General features: G+C 39.7%; 1 protein-coding gene and 1 pseudogene across 3 annotated transcripts in view; both read left to right on the top strand.

Moving 5' to 3' along the window:
- The window catches only part of PRUNE2 (prune homolog 2 with BCH domain), a 271726-nt gene that overhangs the window by 38497 nt on the left and 216401 nt on the right, over positions 1–16828 (top strand). For 2 of the 3 annotated variants that reach the window (XM_070045737.1, XM_070045738.1), the window contains exon 1: positions 16318–16419. In XM_070045737.1, the coding sequence (XP_069901838.1) occupies positions 16409–16419 (11 nt within the window). In that variant the 5' untranslated portion in view covers positions 16318–16408. Of the gene's footprint in view, positions 1–11909; positions 12015–16216; positions 16420–16828 lie in introns of those variants that run through there. The other variant, XM_060300830.2, reaches the window with a different exon arrangement.
- On the top strand, positions 9470–9800 carry LOC115863797 (ER membrane protein complex subunit 6-like; annotated as a pseudogene).

The raw sequence follows: 16828 nt of genomic DNA on the forward strand, positions 1-16828 counted from the left end.
TGAGTTCATTCTCTGAGGACATACATTTATTTCTGAATTCTGTTCATGTATTAACTGACTAGCATATAAGGCACATTGTATATTTTTAGAAAAACGGAATACTTTAAAGGATGAGGTAAACAAGAGTTTACATGGTTTCTTCTCTTACTTGGAGGTCCACAACCTCACTTTGGAAACCATTGATGGGTTTCAACTGGGTGAACCCAAGCCCTTTTCTAACTCTAGATTTGAGTAAATCTAAGTAATGTAACATCAGTAATTCCCTCTGAAATTGTACTTAATCTAGAGCACCTCCGGCAGCCCGTTTCAAAACCCAGATGCAGATACATTCTGCAGTTGACAGAAGCCAGATGGTCCCTGGGCGCTAACCTTGGGTTCTCTTTAAGGCCATGGTTCCCAAACAAGTCATAGTATTCTTAGACTTTACTACAGACTTACTAATTCTGACTATCAGGATGGGCTCAGAAATCTGCATTACAATAATGTCCTAGTAGGTGATCCTATTGCAGTCAGCAAGACAGTACTGTCACCCAAGCAGAAGCCACAGCGTGCTTTTCTTCTGAGAGGCAGGACCCAGGAAGGAAGAAGTAGCCATGTGGTGTAGTGGGAAAAATATTGGAGTACATCTTTCCAGGTCATTAGATGGTGATCTAACTCATTTGTTTGGTAATAGTTGCTTTGATTCTACTTTATGGATAGTCCATAATTTGCCCAACGATTCCTTGGTTATATATTGACATTGTTTCTTACTTGTTTTTTGTTTTTGCTTCCATTACAAATACTGCTTCAATAAACATTCTTTGGGATTTTATTGAATATCCATATTTAAGAATGGATTTTGAATTATAATAAGGAATTTTAAAAGTATCCATATTTATTGGTGATTTTATTTCTATAGAATAGATGCCTAGAAGTGAAATAAATTAGTTGGATCGAAAAGTGTGAACAGGGCTTCCCTGGTGGCGCAGTGGTTGAGAGTCTGCCTGCCAATGCAGGGGACACGGGTTCGTGCCCCGGTCCGGGAGGATCCCACATGCTGCAGAGCAGCTGGGCCCGTGAGCCATGGCCGCTGAGCCTGCGCGTCCAGTGCCTGTGCTCCGCAACGGGAGAGGCCACAACGGTGAGAGGCCCACGTACCCAAAAAAAAAAAAAAAAAAAAAAGTGTGAACAGGGCTTCCCTGGTGGCGCAGTGGTTGAGAGTCTGCCTGCCGATGCAGGGGACACGGGTTCGTGCCCCGGTCCGGGGAGATCCCACATGCCGCGGAGCGGCTGGGCCCGTGAGCCATGGCCGCTGAGCCTGCGCGTCCGGAGCCTGTGCTCCACAATGGGAGAAGCCACAACAGTGAGAAGCCCGCGTACCGAGGAAAAAAAAAAAAGTGTGAACATTCTGCCTTTTAAAGGATACTGTCAAATTATTCCCACATTGGTTGTAGTGTTCCTTTCTGCTGCCTACAATCTAACCAGCGGTGGATGTTAGCACTCTCAATTTTTTGCCAATGTGATGGGCCAAAAAAAAAAAAAAAACCGTTTTATTTTTGGTCTAATTTGCATTTCCATGGCTACTAATGAGGCTGAATTTCTTTTCATTTATTCATTTTTCTTCTGTTAATTGCCTGTTCATACTTCTACTGATTATTCCATTGGTTATTTGTCTTTTTCTAAATCAATGTGTATAAACGTTTTGTATGTTAGGAATATTGCCCTTTTAATAGAAAGATGGTGCAAATATTATCTCCTGCTCTGTTGTTTATCTTTTATCATTTTTTCCCACAGAATTGAAGTAGCTAAATCACATGCTATATGTATATATTTACTGGGATATTGTTTACATGTAACATTATATTAGTCTCAGGTATACAGCATAATGATTTGATATTTGTATATCGAATCATTTGTATTTGTATATAATATATAGTGAAATGATCACCACAATAAATCTATTTTTATTTAAATATCCATCACCATACATAGTTATAATTTTTTTTCTTTGTGATGAGAACTTTTAAGATCAATTATCTTAGTTCTGTCATTCTTTTTGGTGCTGTTGTCTATCAGACTTTTCACTACTTTTAAAGACACTTAATAATGATAAATTCAGCACCTTAGATTTAAATTTAAATTGCATTATCATTTTTACATGAGGCTCATTATAAGAGAAGTAAATGCATTCCGATCAAGAGCTAGAGACCAAGGCAGAGTCTGACCTGTATTATTGCAACATTTTCAGAAAGCACAGTAGGTAGACTGAGGAAAAGATGGTAAAGAGTCTACCATTACTCTTTAGTGCTTGAAAGGATAATATCATATTAAATAATTCATGCTTACTGCACACTTAATGCAACTTATTGAACAAGCTGTTCCGTAGATGCCCAAGGCCAGAGAACAAAGTAATATCTCATTAATGTTTCCAGAGTTGAATTTGTTAATAATATAGTATTTTAATGCATCAGTGAGAATAGGATAAACATCCTAAAAAGATATACAGTGAAAAATTCACAAAAAATATGTCTATATGAAGATAGGAATGTTTAGTATCTATATGAAAAAATGACCTAAAGCCCTTATAATTATAATAAATACAACATTAAGATACCATTTTACCTATCAACAAGATAATGCTTAAACACAGAGTTGAAGATTTGAAAATCAGGTATTTCTGTAGGTGTAAATGTAAATTTCTACAACTTTTCTGGTGAGCATTAAAATACCTACATTCTTTGACCCAGAAATGTAAAATTTGGGAGTTTATCCTGAAGAAATAACTAGAGATGGGCACAAAAATACTGTTCCAAATATTCCCTGCAGTCTTATTTACATTATCAAAAAATTAACTTAAATCTGCAACAGTAAGGAACTGACTAAATAATTTATAATGATCCTTATTAATGAATACTGCATCCATTAAATGTCATAGTTATTCATTTACTTATTCACTTTTTCAATGGTTATTGAGCACCTACTATGTGCAAAGCAATAGACTGGGCAGCTGGGGTTACAAAAGCAAACACATATTACTCCTGGTCATCACAACATTTATGTTTTAGAATTTTAAAAGAATACTCAGAATGTTGTTAAAAGAGAGAAGCTATAAAATGTTAGGTATAATATGATCACAGTATTACAAAAGAGAACGCTCATAAACGTATAGAACAAAGTTGGAAGGAATACGTTTTGTTCATAGTGATTATTTTGGGTCTTGAGGATTTTTTTCTTTGTGTTTCTACATTTTCCAAATATTTTACAATGAACATACATTATTTTATAAAGTAACTTACATTACTATGATGGTATAAGTTAACTCCTATGTTTGATAGTAAATTAACCTTAGGTGACATGGGTGTAGTTTTCTATGTGTGTGTAGCAGGGGTGTTCTTTTTCGTTTGGTTTTTAAAACCCTTGTACTGCCTTTGACATCAATCATTTAGTAAAATAAGCTCTTCCAAGCTTTCTCTAAAGATCAGTTATTTGCTAGGTAGATTTAAATTTTGGAATGAGTCCAATTTGGAGGTCTGTATTAGCAAGTTTGGGCTGCCATAACAAAATACCATGGACTGGGTGGGTTAAACACCAGAAATTTATTTCTCACAGTTCTGAAGCCTGGAAGTCCAAGATCAGAGTGTCAGCATGGTTGGGTTCTGGTGAGAACCATCATCTGGGCTTATCAAAAGCCTCCTTCTCCCTGTGATCTCACATGGTGGAGAGAGATAGAAAGAAATAGAGAGCACAAGCACTCTGGTGTCTTATAAGAGCACTAATTCCATCTTGAGGGCCCCACCCTCATGACTAAATCTATACCCAATTATTTTTCAAAGACCCCATTTCCAAATACCATCACATTGGGGGTTAGGCCTTTGACATATGCATTATGGGGGTACACAATTCAGTTCATAGCAAGGTGTAAGCATAGCAAAGGGGCACAGACAGCGGAAGGTCAGAGATGAGGCTAGATGGAAAAGACTACAGCTCTTATGTCTGAAAAGAGGAAGGTTGAGAGATTATAAAAATCTATGAAACCATGGCAGACAGATTTCTACTCAAGCTGAAAGGAAGCAGTACCAAAAGGAAAGTAAAGAGCTACCCCATCCAGTTGGTAATACATGTATGGACACAGTTCCCCCAAAAGTGGAATGGCTGAAAAATGATAATATCTTAGGAAGCTATGTAGGACAATTCCTAAAGGGGCTTTTCAGGAAAGGTAAGGATTTGGGAGGACCATCCTTGACCTTTTCTGGTTGAAGTTGTGGAGGAAAAATAATGGTGCTGTCCCCCAAAACTGTCCTTTGAGGACATTGTCAGTAAAGGAATCTTGAACAAAAAAAATATAAAAAAATTAAATGCTGTAAGTAAAATAACAGTTCCAGCCCAAATCATTATTATGATCCAGAGGAAGTATGTAAACCGTATATGAAGTCATTCCTTTTGAGAACATTGTGTTTTCAAGATCGGTAGCAAACAGGCTGAGGAAGATGGATTCAGCTGAGAAAGACAAAGGATGGTTGAGCCAGTACCCGATGCCCCAACTAAAAGGATCCTGACCCCAAGGAAACTGGGGACCCAGATGCCCACCCAAGAAGGGCCTTGGGCAATAGGTGGGTTTAGCTTTTGCCCCCTCACCGCCTACCCACAATGGCCTCTGCATTTGACAGTCTAGAAGGGATACAGGTGCACAGGGTCTGAGCCATTTATAGCTGAATTTGCTCAGACCGACTCTCATCCCTCATTTTTCCCAAATGAGAGATACTAAAAGAGGGCCTTCTTCAGCATGGCAAAGAGAGGCTGAAGGAAAATATTACTGGGGTTGGTTAGGAGGGTGGTGAGTGGGGAGGCTCTAGACAATATATACTTCTCTGAGTTGATTAGGTTTTCATTTTATCAGTAAGTGAGACAATTAAATTATCTCAAAATCATTTGAGTTTCGTCATTGAAAGCTTTTTGCCTTTTCCTAATTCATTGCTTTATATTCATCTAGTACGTCACCAATTAAATTTGGACATTTATGAGAAAATTAAATATAAAAAGTCTGTGTCCTGAATTTATAGATTCTGGTAAATGTTTTTGCTTTTACACATGACCTGAGGTACAACTCTCAGAAGAGATCAATTAACAGCCTCCAGTCACTTCTTATTGTTTATTAATTAACCATTAGAGTGAAATTGGACTAAACTAGGTGGCCAGTGGGCCAGAGTATCCTATTTGGCAATATCATGCAGACTTAAAGAAGAAGCATGTATTCTAATTTCAGGAATTCTATATATACATACCAACCCCACCACCCCTCCATATATACAGATGTGTCCACACAATTGCTACCATTAAGCCAGTAAGAATGAAGAATAACTGTAGTTTTGGTCATGGAAAAAGGTCCATAGTATACTGTTAAGTGAAAAAAGGAAGTCTCTAAATAGTAGAAGTACCCCATTTTTGTAAAGTATATGTGAAAATATACATGCGTAAATTTAAAATGTGGAATATTCAACAGTTGTTATCTTTGTTTTATTAATTTTTGAAACGTCTGACTTTTTATAATGACATGTATTTCTTTTCTTACCAGAAAAATAAACAAAAATAAGGAATAAAATACAAAGGTTTCAGTTGATGAGGAAAGTCCCTGTGTTCTGGGGACTTTGCACAGAGTGATAAGCTTTTTCTCCTTTGTTTTTTTAAACTTTCGATTGATGCCATGCTATTCCCTCCAGCATTTAGCTCCCTCTGGGTCCCAGCCTTTTTCCAGGTAATGATAAGATTATGAGAAGTTCAGCAGCAGGTCAGGAATTGCAGACATCATCTCAAACCCAAGGCCGATATCAAGAGGCATCTCATTCATTTACCAAATGAACAAAGGATGTGACTATCCATATCCGACAGAGCTGATCAGAGACTTATAGTTCTCGCCTTTGGAAGACCAGGGTGCTCTGGGCAGCTCCACAGCTCCCTTTGTCCCTGCTGCTCATTTGGCTGTGGTTCCGTATGCACCCCCCGCCCCCACTCCTGGCTTTCCTGGTGACTGTGACTGGCGTGGACATAGGGATTGCTAGGGATTAGCAGCATGTAAGGTTTCCTCTTGCCCATCCTGTGAGTCTACTGATTTAGAATCACGGCAGCCATAGATTCACAGGGTTTTTCTGGGGGAGGAACCGGGCCCTTTTCTGTGCCACCCAGAGCCAGCCTTCAGGAAGGAAGACCCCTCATTGACTTGGAGTTAGAAGTAGTCAAGTCAATTGCCAACTGTTGTCTGTGCCTGGGTTTCTTTGGAGATACCATTCGACAAATTCAAGCAGCTTCCTCTCTCGCGTCTTCACTTTTCGGTTAAGGATGAGGGACTAAAGAATGTGCCCTGCTGTAATGTGCGAGGAAGGGGACTCTCCAACTTTCATAGGCTTTGCCTATAACGTTTTTGAAACAAAATTCATTTCAAATCATTATTTTTGAAAACATTTGCCTGGGGTTTTTAGGAAAAGAGAGTTGGGTAGGTTGGGTATGGAGAAATCATAGTATAGCTGTATTGCAAGAGCTTGTTCACTAAAAGTTAGCTGTGGGGCTCCGGATGTGAAAGTTCCAGGCAGGAGCAGCCTTGTTCCTCAGAGGGTGGAGTTATGAAAAAATTGACGGAGGAGGCTGAGCTAACGGCAAGGCTGTTTCTGATCAGGTCTGTTTTCTGTGGGTGTGTTTGAAAGTGCTTTTGCCTGACAAGTACAGTTTGCTTTCACGGGCGGATGAATCTGAATGCTTAGGTGTTTCTCTGCTTTTAAAAAGAGGTAAGAAGTAAACTTCATTAAGAAGTCTCATTTTAGTGAGGTATAGATTTACACTTTGAAAGCATATTAAAATCGTGATCCGGAATACTGGCATATTCAATATGTTTTCTTTTATACATTGATTATAGTAAGATTCTATCCATCTACTCGGAAGTGTAGGGTATAGTATAAATTGAGTGTAGTATCTATTTCAACCCATTATCAAGATTCCATTTTGTGTTGGGCTTGTTCAGTACTGGGTGTAGGTAGTAACGACGAATCTTCTGTCTCCTGAGATTCCTTAAGCCTTGGTGAGCTTGTATCAATACCAGAGGATGGCTATTTCCTTGCCAGATCTATTCACTCCTGGCTAGGAGTTTACAAAGTCACATTTAGAGAATGTATACACTAGGTAATAATTATTTGTTGAACATCCTGGGCATGCTTTCACCTTTGCACCTGCTGTTTCCTTGGCCTGAGATAACTGGAGGTCCCACTTCTTCACTTCGGGTCTTTATTCAAACGTCACCTTCTCAGTGAGCCTCATCCCAGGGCACCCTCCTCTTCCATTCATCATAATCTAATTACTGGTTCTTTATACCTCCTTGCACTAAAATAAAAGTGCCACGGGGACTGGGATCTTTGTCTGTTTGGTTCAGTGCTGTATCCCCAGGACTTAGTGCGATGCCTGGCACAAACAGGGTTTTATTAGTTGAATGACAATGATTAATTGAATTGATAAAATTGTACATATGTCACTTTTATTTGAGCATAATTTGTTTCTTTGTGAATACTCTAAACTCCAATTTGAACTGTATCAAGGGACATAGATATTAAGATTGATACAACTAATTTCATGTTTTATTCCTCCAAGCAGGCAGGAGTCTATCTGGGCCTGGTTACTATGATATCTGACTTTTGCTACACTCTAATTATATCTTAGTGGGTTTTGGTAGAAATCAGGCACTTTGGAACATCTAAGATTTTTTTGAGGTTGAGCCTACTATTTTTAAGGCTGATTGGTAGTCACCAAAGGTACCTTCTTGTTGTGAGGTCCCTTTTTTCTTGTCCAACATTTTCAGCCAGGCTGAAATTTCTGGTCATCTTTTTGGATTGTGGCATAATCTCTGGAAGGTCTCTTTAAAATGAAAGTACGTTACCTTGGTGGGTAACGCATTAACCCAAGGGTACTTGTTGGCATGGACTCTCTATTGGAATTGCTAGTGGAGGAGCAGATAGATTCCTGATAGTATGGGCACCAGAATGGTACATTTTGATGGAGGTGGGTGCTGGGGAGAAGATAGTGTTGGAGCCTGAGGGCTGGGGCATTGGCTGGAGATGGTAGACACAGTAAATGGAGCCAGAAGAAGTCATGACTCTTAGGGAACTGGATGTGTGGGAAGAAGGGGGAATCAGAAGACAAACAAGAAAGCATGAAGAGGGGCATGTGGCACTAAAAGTAACCCTCCAAGATTTGTACTGGGATCTTCTACAGCTTGATCTGTAAGATGATATGTGCTTTTTTCTCTTTAAATGGAGAAGGATGAATAAATCATAATTTTAGAAGATTCCCAAATTGTGAAAATTGGTCCAACATGTTTGGGTTCACAATCCTATTTAGCTCCTTTCTTTTTCTAATTAATGATTGGCTTGGGCTGTGAAATGAATTGGCACACAAGTCTTCTTATTTCCCCCCATGTCTTCTTTCCTGCAAGTTGAGTGTTGAATGCAGAGCTGTGCCTAGGAGTTACTGAACCTAGACAAGAAAGCAGATAGGTCAGCTTTGGGGTCATTTCGATGCTATAATTTTCTGAAGCCTTGCTGTATTTAGAAGGCATATTTAACATTCTCTTTCTCCCTCCATCTCCATGCCTGTTCATTCTGTGGATGCTGAAGTCATTATGGCATTGTGGAGTGGATGGTGAAGGGCAGAAGAGACAGGGCTCTTTGTACTGGATCATGGGTTCTGGGAACCATCCTGGTCCTATCGCAGGCTCTATTGACCCATAAAATGTGTTATTAATCTTCTTCCTGTCTGCCTTACAAGAGATATGGGAGGAGAAATGAGGTAATGTCTACTTAGACCTTCGAGCTTCTCGGAAGAACAACAGTCTACAGTAATATGATTTCCTAATGCATTTGTTTGTGTTGTAATGGAGTGTAATTCCATTTAGGCAAATTTCTTTAGATACCTCTAAAATATCTAACGGTCTTGCACAGGGGAAGCAGTCTGGCTTTGAGAGTTAAGAACTGAGCCTCGACGAATCCTCAGAAAGTACAAGTGAGCTAGCTATAAATTTATGAGCTCGAGGGAAGGAAGCTGGGAGAGGAAGGAATGGGAGCTACAGATGGTGATGGAAGGGCAGTGGTTGTAAGTATCTTCAGAGAGTTTATAACGTTTTAAAATCCTGTTGTTTGAGTGCAAGATGGCGCCGTGGGAATCCCTACCACGGGCTGTCTGAGGGAGCGCCGAGCTATTGCGTCCGCCGCCCGGTTCCAGGTAACTGGGCGAGTCTGGGCGGGAAATGCAGATGTGCCGCCAGCAACCCCGAGCCCTCAGCCTTTTCAGCGTCTTTCGAAGGTCCGAGACTGAGGGGTGCGAGGTCTCCGCAGCCCCAGGGGGAGGGGCGGCGCGAACCCAACTCGCCACGCTCCGGGCGCCACCTGTAACTTGGTTCTCTCCGCAGCCCCGCGTTGCTCCACGAGAAAGCAGAGGCCGAGCCCGGGCGGGTGCGATGGCCGCTGTGGTGGCCAAGCGGGAGGGGCCGCCGTTCATCAGCGAGGCCGCTGTGCGGGGCGACGGCGCCGTCCTGGATTACTGCCGGACCTCGGTGTCGGCGCTGTCAGGGGCCACGGCCGGCAAACTCGGCCTCACCGGCCTCTACGGCTTCATCTTCTACCTGCTCGCCTCCATCCTGCTCTCCCTGCTCTTAATTCTCAAGGCGGGAAGGAGGTGGAACAAATATTTTAAGTCGCGAAGACCTCTCTTTACAGGAGTCTCATGGAGGCCTCTTCACCTATGTCCTGTTCTGGACGTTCCTCTAGGGCATGGGGCACGTCTACTGAAACGTGGGCAGGGATGACTTTAAAAAAAAAAACAAAAAACAGATTGGGAGGAGTGTTGCCAGAAATTAACACCAGGTAGACTTACCTAAGTTTTAAAATTGTTGGAGTCGCCCCTTGTCCTGTAACGTTATAAATAATTTATATCTTAAGACGAAGAACCTGTACTGTTCTTCAGATTAAATGAAAAGTGAGACCCTTAAAAAAAAAAAAAAAAAAAAAGGGCTTCTCTGGTGGTGCAGTGGTTGAGAGTCCGCCTGCCGATGCAGGGGACACTGGTTCGTGCCCCGGTCCGGGAAGATCCCACATGCCGCAGAGCTGCTGGGCCTGTGAGCCATGGCCGCTGAGCCTGCGCGTCCTGAGCCTGTGCTCCGCAACGGGAGAGGCCACAGCACTGGGAGGCCCGCGTACCGCAAAAAAAAAAAAAAAAAAAAATCCTGTTGTTTTACTACAGATCAAGATGTCAATGTATTTTAAAATATATACATTTATTTTAATTTAACAATATTGCATACTGGACGACTCATCTGCAATATTGATCCTGCCGTCATTCTCTACATTGATAGGCTCTTGACCGAGCCTCCTCCGAGATTTACTTTATTATGTTCCTTGGGCCACAGCTTGGTTGTTGAATAACTAGTTTCTGAGTCTGATATGGTAGTTCCCTATACATACCAACACATTGTAAGAGGCCTAGTAAGTTACTAAATAATCCTTTACCTTTGTTCTGTAGAAAAAGGAATAACAAGTCTTTTTTATTGAAGTGGTCACGAACAGTGGATTTTTAATGTAGGTTTTTTGAGCAGTACTATAATTGAGTTGGCTTTCTAGTCAGTCCTAAAAAAAGAAATTAAAACAAAGGATGAAAAGTGGAGGAAGTATATATATGTATCATCTCTGACATACTATAAAGGTGTCAATTTAGGCTACACATCATTATTGGACAGTTTTGTTGTGTAATTTTCTGAAAGTGATTAGATCTTTAGCAATTCCAACTCAGTATTTTATAAGGAGGTCAGCCTTCTGTAAAGGAATTTTAAGGAAGTATTGAGTTAGCCAGGAAAGAAAATAGTATGTATTCTCTTACAGAGAGGTGACAATATACACTCTTTAATAGCAACTGATTTGTATTTTTAGAGAAATAATACTAATCAGAGTCCTCTCTCTGGAGGGAAGAAAAGTGTTACCACAACTTTTATTTGCTAACTGATAGAATGTAATGCAGAGAGAGCATATCCTGTCACCCAAAATGTGGCAGGAAAAAATAAATTCCTACCAAATTGTGTTGCACACCAGGGACATATGAAAAAAGTCACTGTCTCTCAAAGAGAGAGGAACGTCTTATATAAGGAAGTGATATGGAATACTATGGAACTGCTCTTTAGACCAAAATAATCTTTTACTAAAAAATTATGACTCAGAGATACAGTTCATATTAAGTTAGATTGTGGATGATCTTAATAAAACCACATTTTTGTTGGAGGAGGTCATTGAGAGGACATGACTGCCAGTTGACCCGAGAGCTAGACCCTGGCAACTGGAGGCTCCTCACCCCCTCCCCTGACCTTGGAAGGTACAATCTGCCCACTGATCACACAGTGGGAACCATTTTCAAGGACACAGCCTCGAGAGAGCAATGCGTTGTTGAGACCACACGTCACTGAAGCCAGTTAAGGCCTCTATATAAACTTTTGATTCTGGTGGGCAGGTGTGGAGATATACTTGTCTTGTGGCCGCCCAAGACAAGCCTTGTAAGTAAGTTCCCTTGCATACTGAACCTGCCACCTACCAATCTGGAGTGGCCTGCCTCTTTCTTCAATCTCCCCTTGCCTTCTGTATATGGGGGCCAGTTTCAGATTTCACCCAAGGAAGCTCCCAAGGTTTCGAACCAACAATATTCTGTTCCTGACAATTAACTAAAATTTGAATGAGCATTTCTGAATGTTAAACATGTTGTGCAGTTTTATGTCCTTATATAAAACTTCATGATACATTTATGAATTTCTGCAATTGTCTGAATATAGCTAAGGCATACTTTAAAAAAGATTGAAAAATATCCACTTTATATTAATCTGTTGTTAAATTGTGATGTTTTATTTGGATTTGTTTCAGAATCGAAGCAAACGCTTGGAGAAGGTCCATGTGGTTATTGGACATAAATCGTGTGACCTGGATTCTCTCATTTCTGCCTTCACATATGCTTACTTTCTAGACAAGGTGAGGGAAAAGAAGATTATGCTTTTTATTTGAATTATGATATAACTTTTAAAAACAAACATTTTCAGGAAAAACAAGGAAACTTAAATTTTCATGTTCTGGTTTATTGCAGAGAATAATGTATTATAATCCATTAATCGATATTTATTGGTCACTTATTACATGTTAGGCATTGTTCTAGTCACTTTTACTGACTCTGCATAAAACATTATTTCAATAAGATCAATTTTTTTCAAATAAAAATTTAAAAATTTTATAATAGTTGATTACTTTTATGGAAATTCAGAGAACTGACAAAAGTAAGGATCAGAATGTCTTGTTTTCCTTTACTATCCTTGTTGGATAATCTTGCCTTTGGGAGTAGAAAAATATGTGCAGAATAACCTGTGTGAACATTACATGAAGTACAGAGCATACTGGCTGGAATTTTCAGTAATAGAGGTATTACATGTCACATCTATATTCTGTGTTTGCCTTTTAGCCTGACTTTGCACAGCAAGGTCATTCTCAGTTGCAGTCATCTCCCTTGGGCCAGAGGTGGAAAAGACCTTTCTTGAAATAAACTGTTTTAAAATTTCCATTCCATAAATTCATCAGCCCATGTTAATGGCTCACCTTAAAGCCTAAAAAATTACATTATGAGTGTCTCAGTGCTATTCCCAATTTCACACAGTTTTTAATTTTCTGGAGTTAAATTTGTTTTATTCCAATTTTGTTTGGATCCTTAACTCTGAGAGTATGCATAGCTGATCTAGAACGATTTAAATTCACATGGAACCCAGTCTTCCAGAATGAGCTATAGGTGGCAAGAATGGCTTTGGGTCAGCAGCTGACAAAAATGCCAGACAAAATCTTCTCATATCTACATACGGCTTTCTATCAAATTTATCTTAAAATGTGCCAAACTATACAAGGGAGATTAATTGGTATGAGGAGAGAAATGTGCCTGTGTTAAGACATGCATATCGAATACTAATCTTATTAACTGAATTTTTTCTTATTTATTTTTTTATTGAAGTATAGTTAATTTACAATATTGTGTTAGTTTTGAGTGTACAGCAAAGCGATTCAGTTACTTTGCTGTACACTTGATTTTCAGATTCTTTTCCATTATAGAATATTTCAAGATACTGAGTATAATTCCCTGTGCTATGCAGTAGGTCCTTGTTGTTTACCTATTTTATACATAGTAATGTGTATCTATTAATCCCAAACTCCTAATTTATCTCCCCCCACTGCCCGCCTTAACTGGGTTTTTTGTTTTTTGTTTTTTAAACCTCTTTATTGGAGTATAATTGCTCCACAATGGTGCGTTAGCCTCTGCTCTACAACAAAGTGAATGTCACACAGATACATACGTCCCCATATCTCCCCCGTCCTGTCTCCCTCCCTCCACCCCATCCCACCCCTCCAGGCAGTCACAAAGCACCGAGCTGATCTCCCCACGCCACGCGGCTGCCTCCCACCAGCTATCCACTTCACGCCCGGTACTGTATACACGTCCATGCCACCCTCCCCCCTCGTCCCAGCCCACCCCGCTCCCCGTATCCCCAAGTCCACCCTCTAGTAGGTCTGTGTTTTTATTCCCGTCTTGCCCCTAGGTTCTTCATGACCATTATTATTATTATTATTATTATTTTAGATTCCATGTATATGTGTTAGCATACGGTATTTGTTTTTCTCTTTCTGACTTACTTCACTCTGTATGACAGACTCTAGGTCCATCCACCTCACTACAAATAACTCAATTTCGTTTCTTTTTATGGCTGAGTAATATTCCATTGTATATATGTACCATATCTTCTTTATCCATTCATCTGTTGATGGACACTTAGGTTGCTTCCACGTCCTGGCTATTGTAAATAGAGCTGCAGTGAATATTTTGGTACATGACTCTTTTTGAATTATGGTTTTCTCTGGGTATATGCCCAGTAGTAGGATTGCTGAGTCGTATGGTAGTTTTATTTTTAGTTTTTTAAGGAATCTCCATACTGTTCTCCATAGTGGCTGTATCAATTTACATTCCCACCAACGGTGCAAGAGGGTTCCCTTTTCTCCACACCCTCTCCAGCATTTATTGTTTGTAGATTTTTTCATGATGGCCATTCTGACCGGTGTGAGATATCTCATTGTAGTTTTGATTTGTATTTCTCTAATGATTAATGATTTAACTGGGTTTTTTGACTTCTAGAAAAAAGGCGTTGCTTGTCTTGAGAACATAGAGTTGACTGAACCAGACTGGTTTTTAGACTGACCATGGGATGGACTCTTAAGGAAATTATATAATAATAATGACACCACCACCAACAGCTACAGTGTCCTAAATGAATATAATAACATCCAACAAAAGGAGTGAGAAAACTAGTTGTAATAGTAAAATAGATAAAGAGATGTGAGGCCTCTTTTCTCCCTCTTCTAAGGCTCGTTACTAAGCATGGGGACCAATATGGAATTAGTGATGGGTCCCATACTGGGAATTTGTTAAATATCTGTGTCTTCCTCTTAATTTACTGGACCCTGCCCCCATCATGGGTCTGCATCTCCATTTTAATTTTTCCTGAGAACCTGGCTACTCCCTCTCAGAGTATTAACACATAGAAGGACAGAGTTTGCAGCTTCACATGTTTGACTGTTTAAATACTTTTCACTCTGGTAGGTAAGCCCCATTCTATGGATGGTGAAAACTGAGGTTCAGAAAGAAAAATAGCTTTCTCAAAGTCACACAGCAGAGGCTGGGGCTAGAACCTAGTTTTTCTGACTCCAACTCCAGAATAGGTCCTGCCAGGATAGCCTCAGGCCACATGGCTCCTGACTTAGGTTTCAGTATCAGGAGTTAGATATAACTCTATCAATTAATAAGAAAAACAACTTGCTATGCATAAATTGCTAATAATTATTACACGATTGTGATTCTGTATTAGCCTGACAGGTGGAATAAAACCCACCTTGTTGGAATGGCTTTGTGCTTTGTATTCCATAGCAGTAGGTGATTCATTTATTCCACTCAACAAATATGTGTTACCTACTTTGTGCCAGACCATTTTATGCACTGAGAAACATAACTGAACAAAAAAGACAAAAATCCCTGCTAGGAAGGGGAGATGGATGATAAAGATGTGAAAACTGTGTAATAAATACTAGGCTTGTGACAGAGCTGGTGATGACGAGAGAACAAAGGCCATTTACTTTATGCAAAAATTCAGTGTTCCCAAACCCCACATTCTCTCAGCGATATTTAGGGTTTATGGCCATAGACTCATAGTCATTTTTAAAAGCACCTTCATTTTAAAAATTCCTATGAAGAAATAAGTTTATTATTGTGAATCTGAAATTCTCTAACGTCTACCCATCTCCTGTTTCCCCCCATCACTACAGTTTTTTTTAAGAGGTTTGTTAACATAAGATTTAAAAAAATAATACAAGAAATTAATAGAAATCACAATCTGCTAGTCTGTGGGCCAGATTTTGGCTCATATGAGTTTTCACTAACCTACACAGTATTTTTTTTTTTTTTTTGGCCTTGCCGTGCAGCATGTGGGATCTTAGTTCCCCGACCAGGGATCGAACCCATGCCCCCTGCATTGGAAGTGTGGAGTCTTAACCACTGGACCACCAGGGAATTCCCCTCCTACACAGTATTTTTAATTAAAAAGTTAATTGTAACAATTAAACATCACAGATAATACCCCCAAATCAAGATTTCTAGCTTTTCTTGAGTAATTGAAAGATTTACCTATCCTGGACCTGATTTTTTTGCATGGAAACAATGGGCTGGAGCCAAGTGGCAGGCTTCCAGTATAGATGGGTCATATAGGCCTTCTGTGTCACCACAGTCTTGACCTATCCTGCTGTAATCATTCTAATTTTCTGCTGATTCCATGAAGACATGTGAATTTGTTTCCTATGAAGAAGAGAATGTGTATGTATATTTTTCAGTCGTGGAAGGGGTGCAAAGAGACATAAAATATTTCAAGAAAGGCACGAGAAGTTTCATGTGGAGTAACAAGAGGTTAAAAAAAATTAGGGGCCACTTACCCAAGGAAAATGCTCTGCTAATTGGGTTCAGGAAAAGCTGGTTATGAATGTCAAGTGGTTTAGCGAGGCTTGGTTCCCCTTCCAGTTATCCTCAGGTTTGAGAAAATGTAGTTGTATTCTTTCCTCCTGCTGCTGTCAGTGATTCAGTCAACTTTTTTTCCTGGTAGGTCAGCCCACCTGAGGTTCTCTGTTTGCCCGTGCTGAACATATCAAGAACTGAATTCAGCTACTTCACCGAGACAAGGTTTATTTTAGAAGAGCTAAATATCTCTGAATCATTCCACATATTCCGAGATGAAATTAATCTGCATCAGCTAAATAATGAAGGGAAGTTATCTCTAACACTTGTTGGCAGCAACATGCTGGCGAGGTAAGGCTTCACAGGAGGCTCTGGAGGGAGGTTTGATCTTTTAACAAAGGTTCTTTTGTGCAAAGTGTTACCTTGTTCAGGATTTTTGTAGTTTAGGGAGATGTATTAAAGGCCAAGGACATTCACAGGAAAGGGAATGTGTTTTTTCTCTTACGTCAAAATTCAGGCTATGCCAGTTCTCTGTTTTTACTTTGGCATTTCAAATATGACATCTTTGAGTGGAAAGTTCTTGTAAAATAGACCAAAATTATAATTTTAAATCATTTCAAACACTTTCTTATAGCAACGTGACAGTCCTATGTATTGTTGCTGAAAATGTATAATGAAGATTGAAATTAAACACTAAGTAAAACTGCAAGATTCTTATCTCAGTAGTGAAATGGAAAATTATGTACATGGGCTATGAAAG

Source organism: Globicephala melas, chromosome 6 (assembly GCF_963455315.2).
Source record: "Globicephala melas chromosome 6, mGloMel1.2, whole genome shotgun sequence".
In the NCBI taxonomy this organism is placed as follows: domain Eukaryota; kingdom Metazoa; phylum Chordata; class Mammalia; order Artiodactyla; family Delphinidae; genus Globicephala; species Globicephala melas.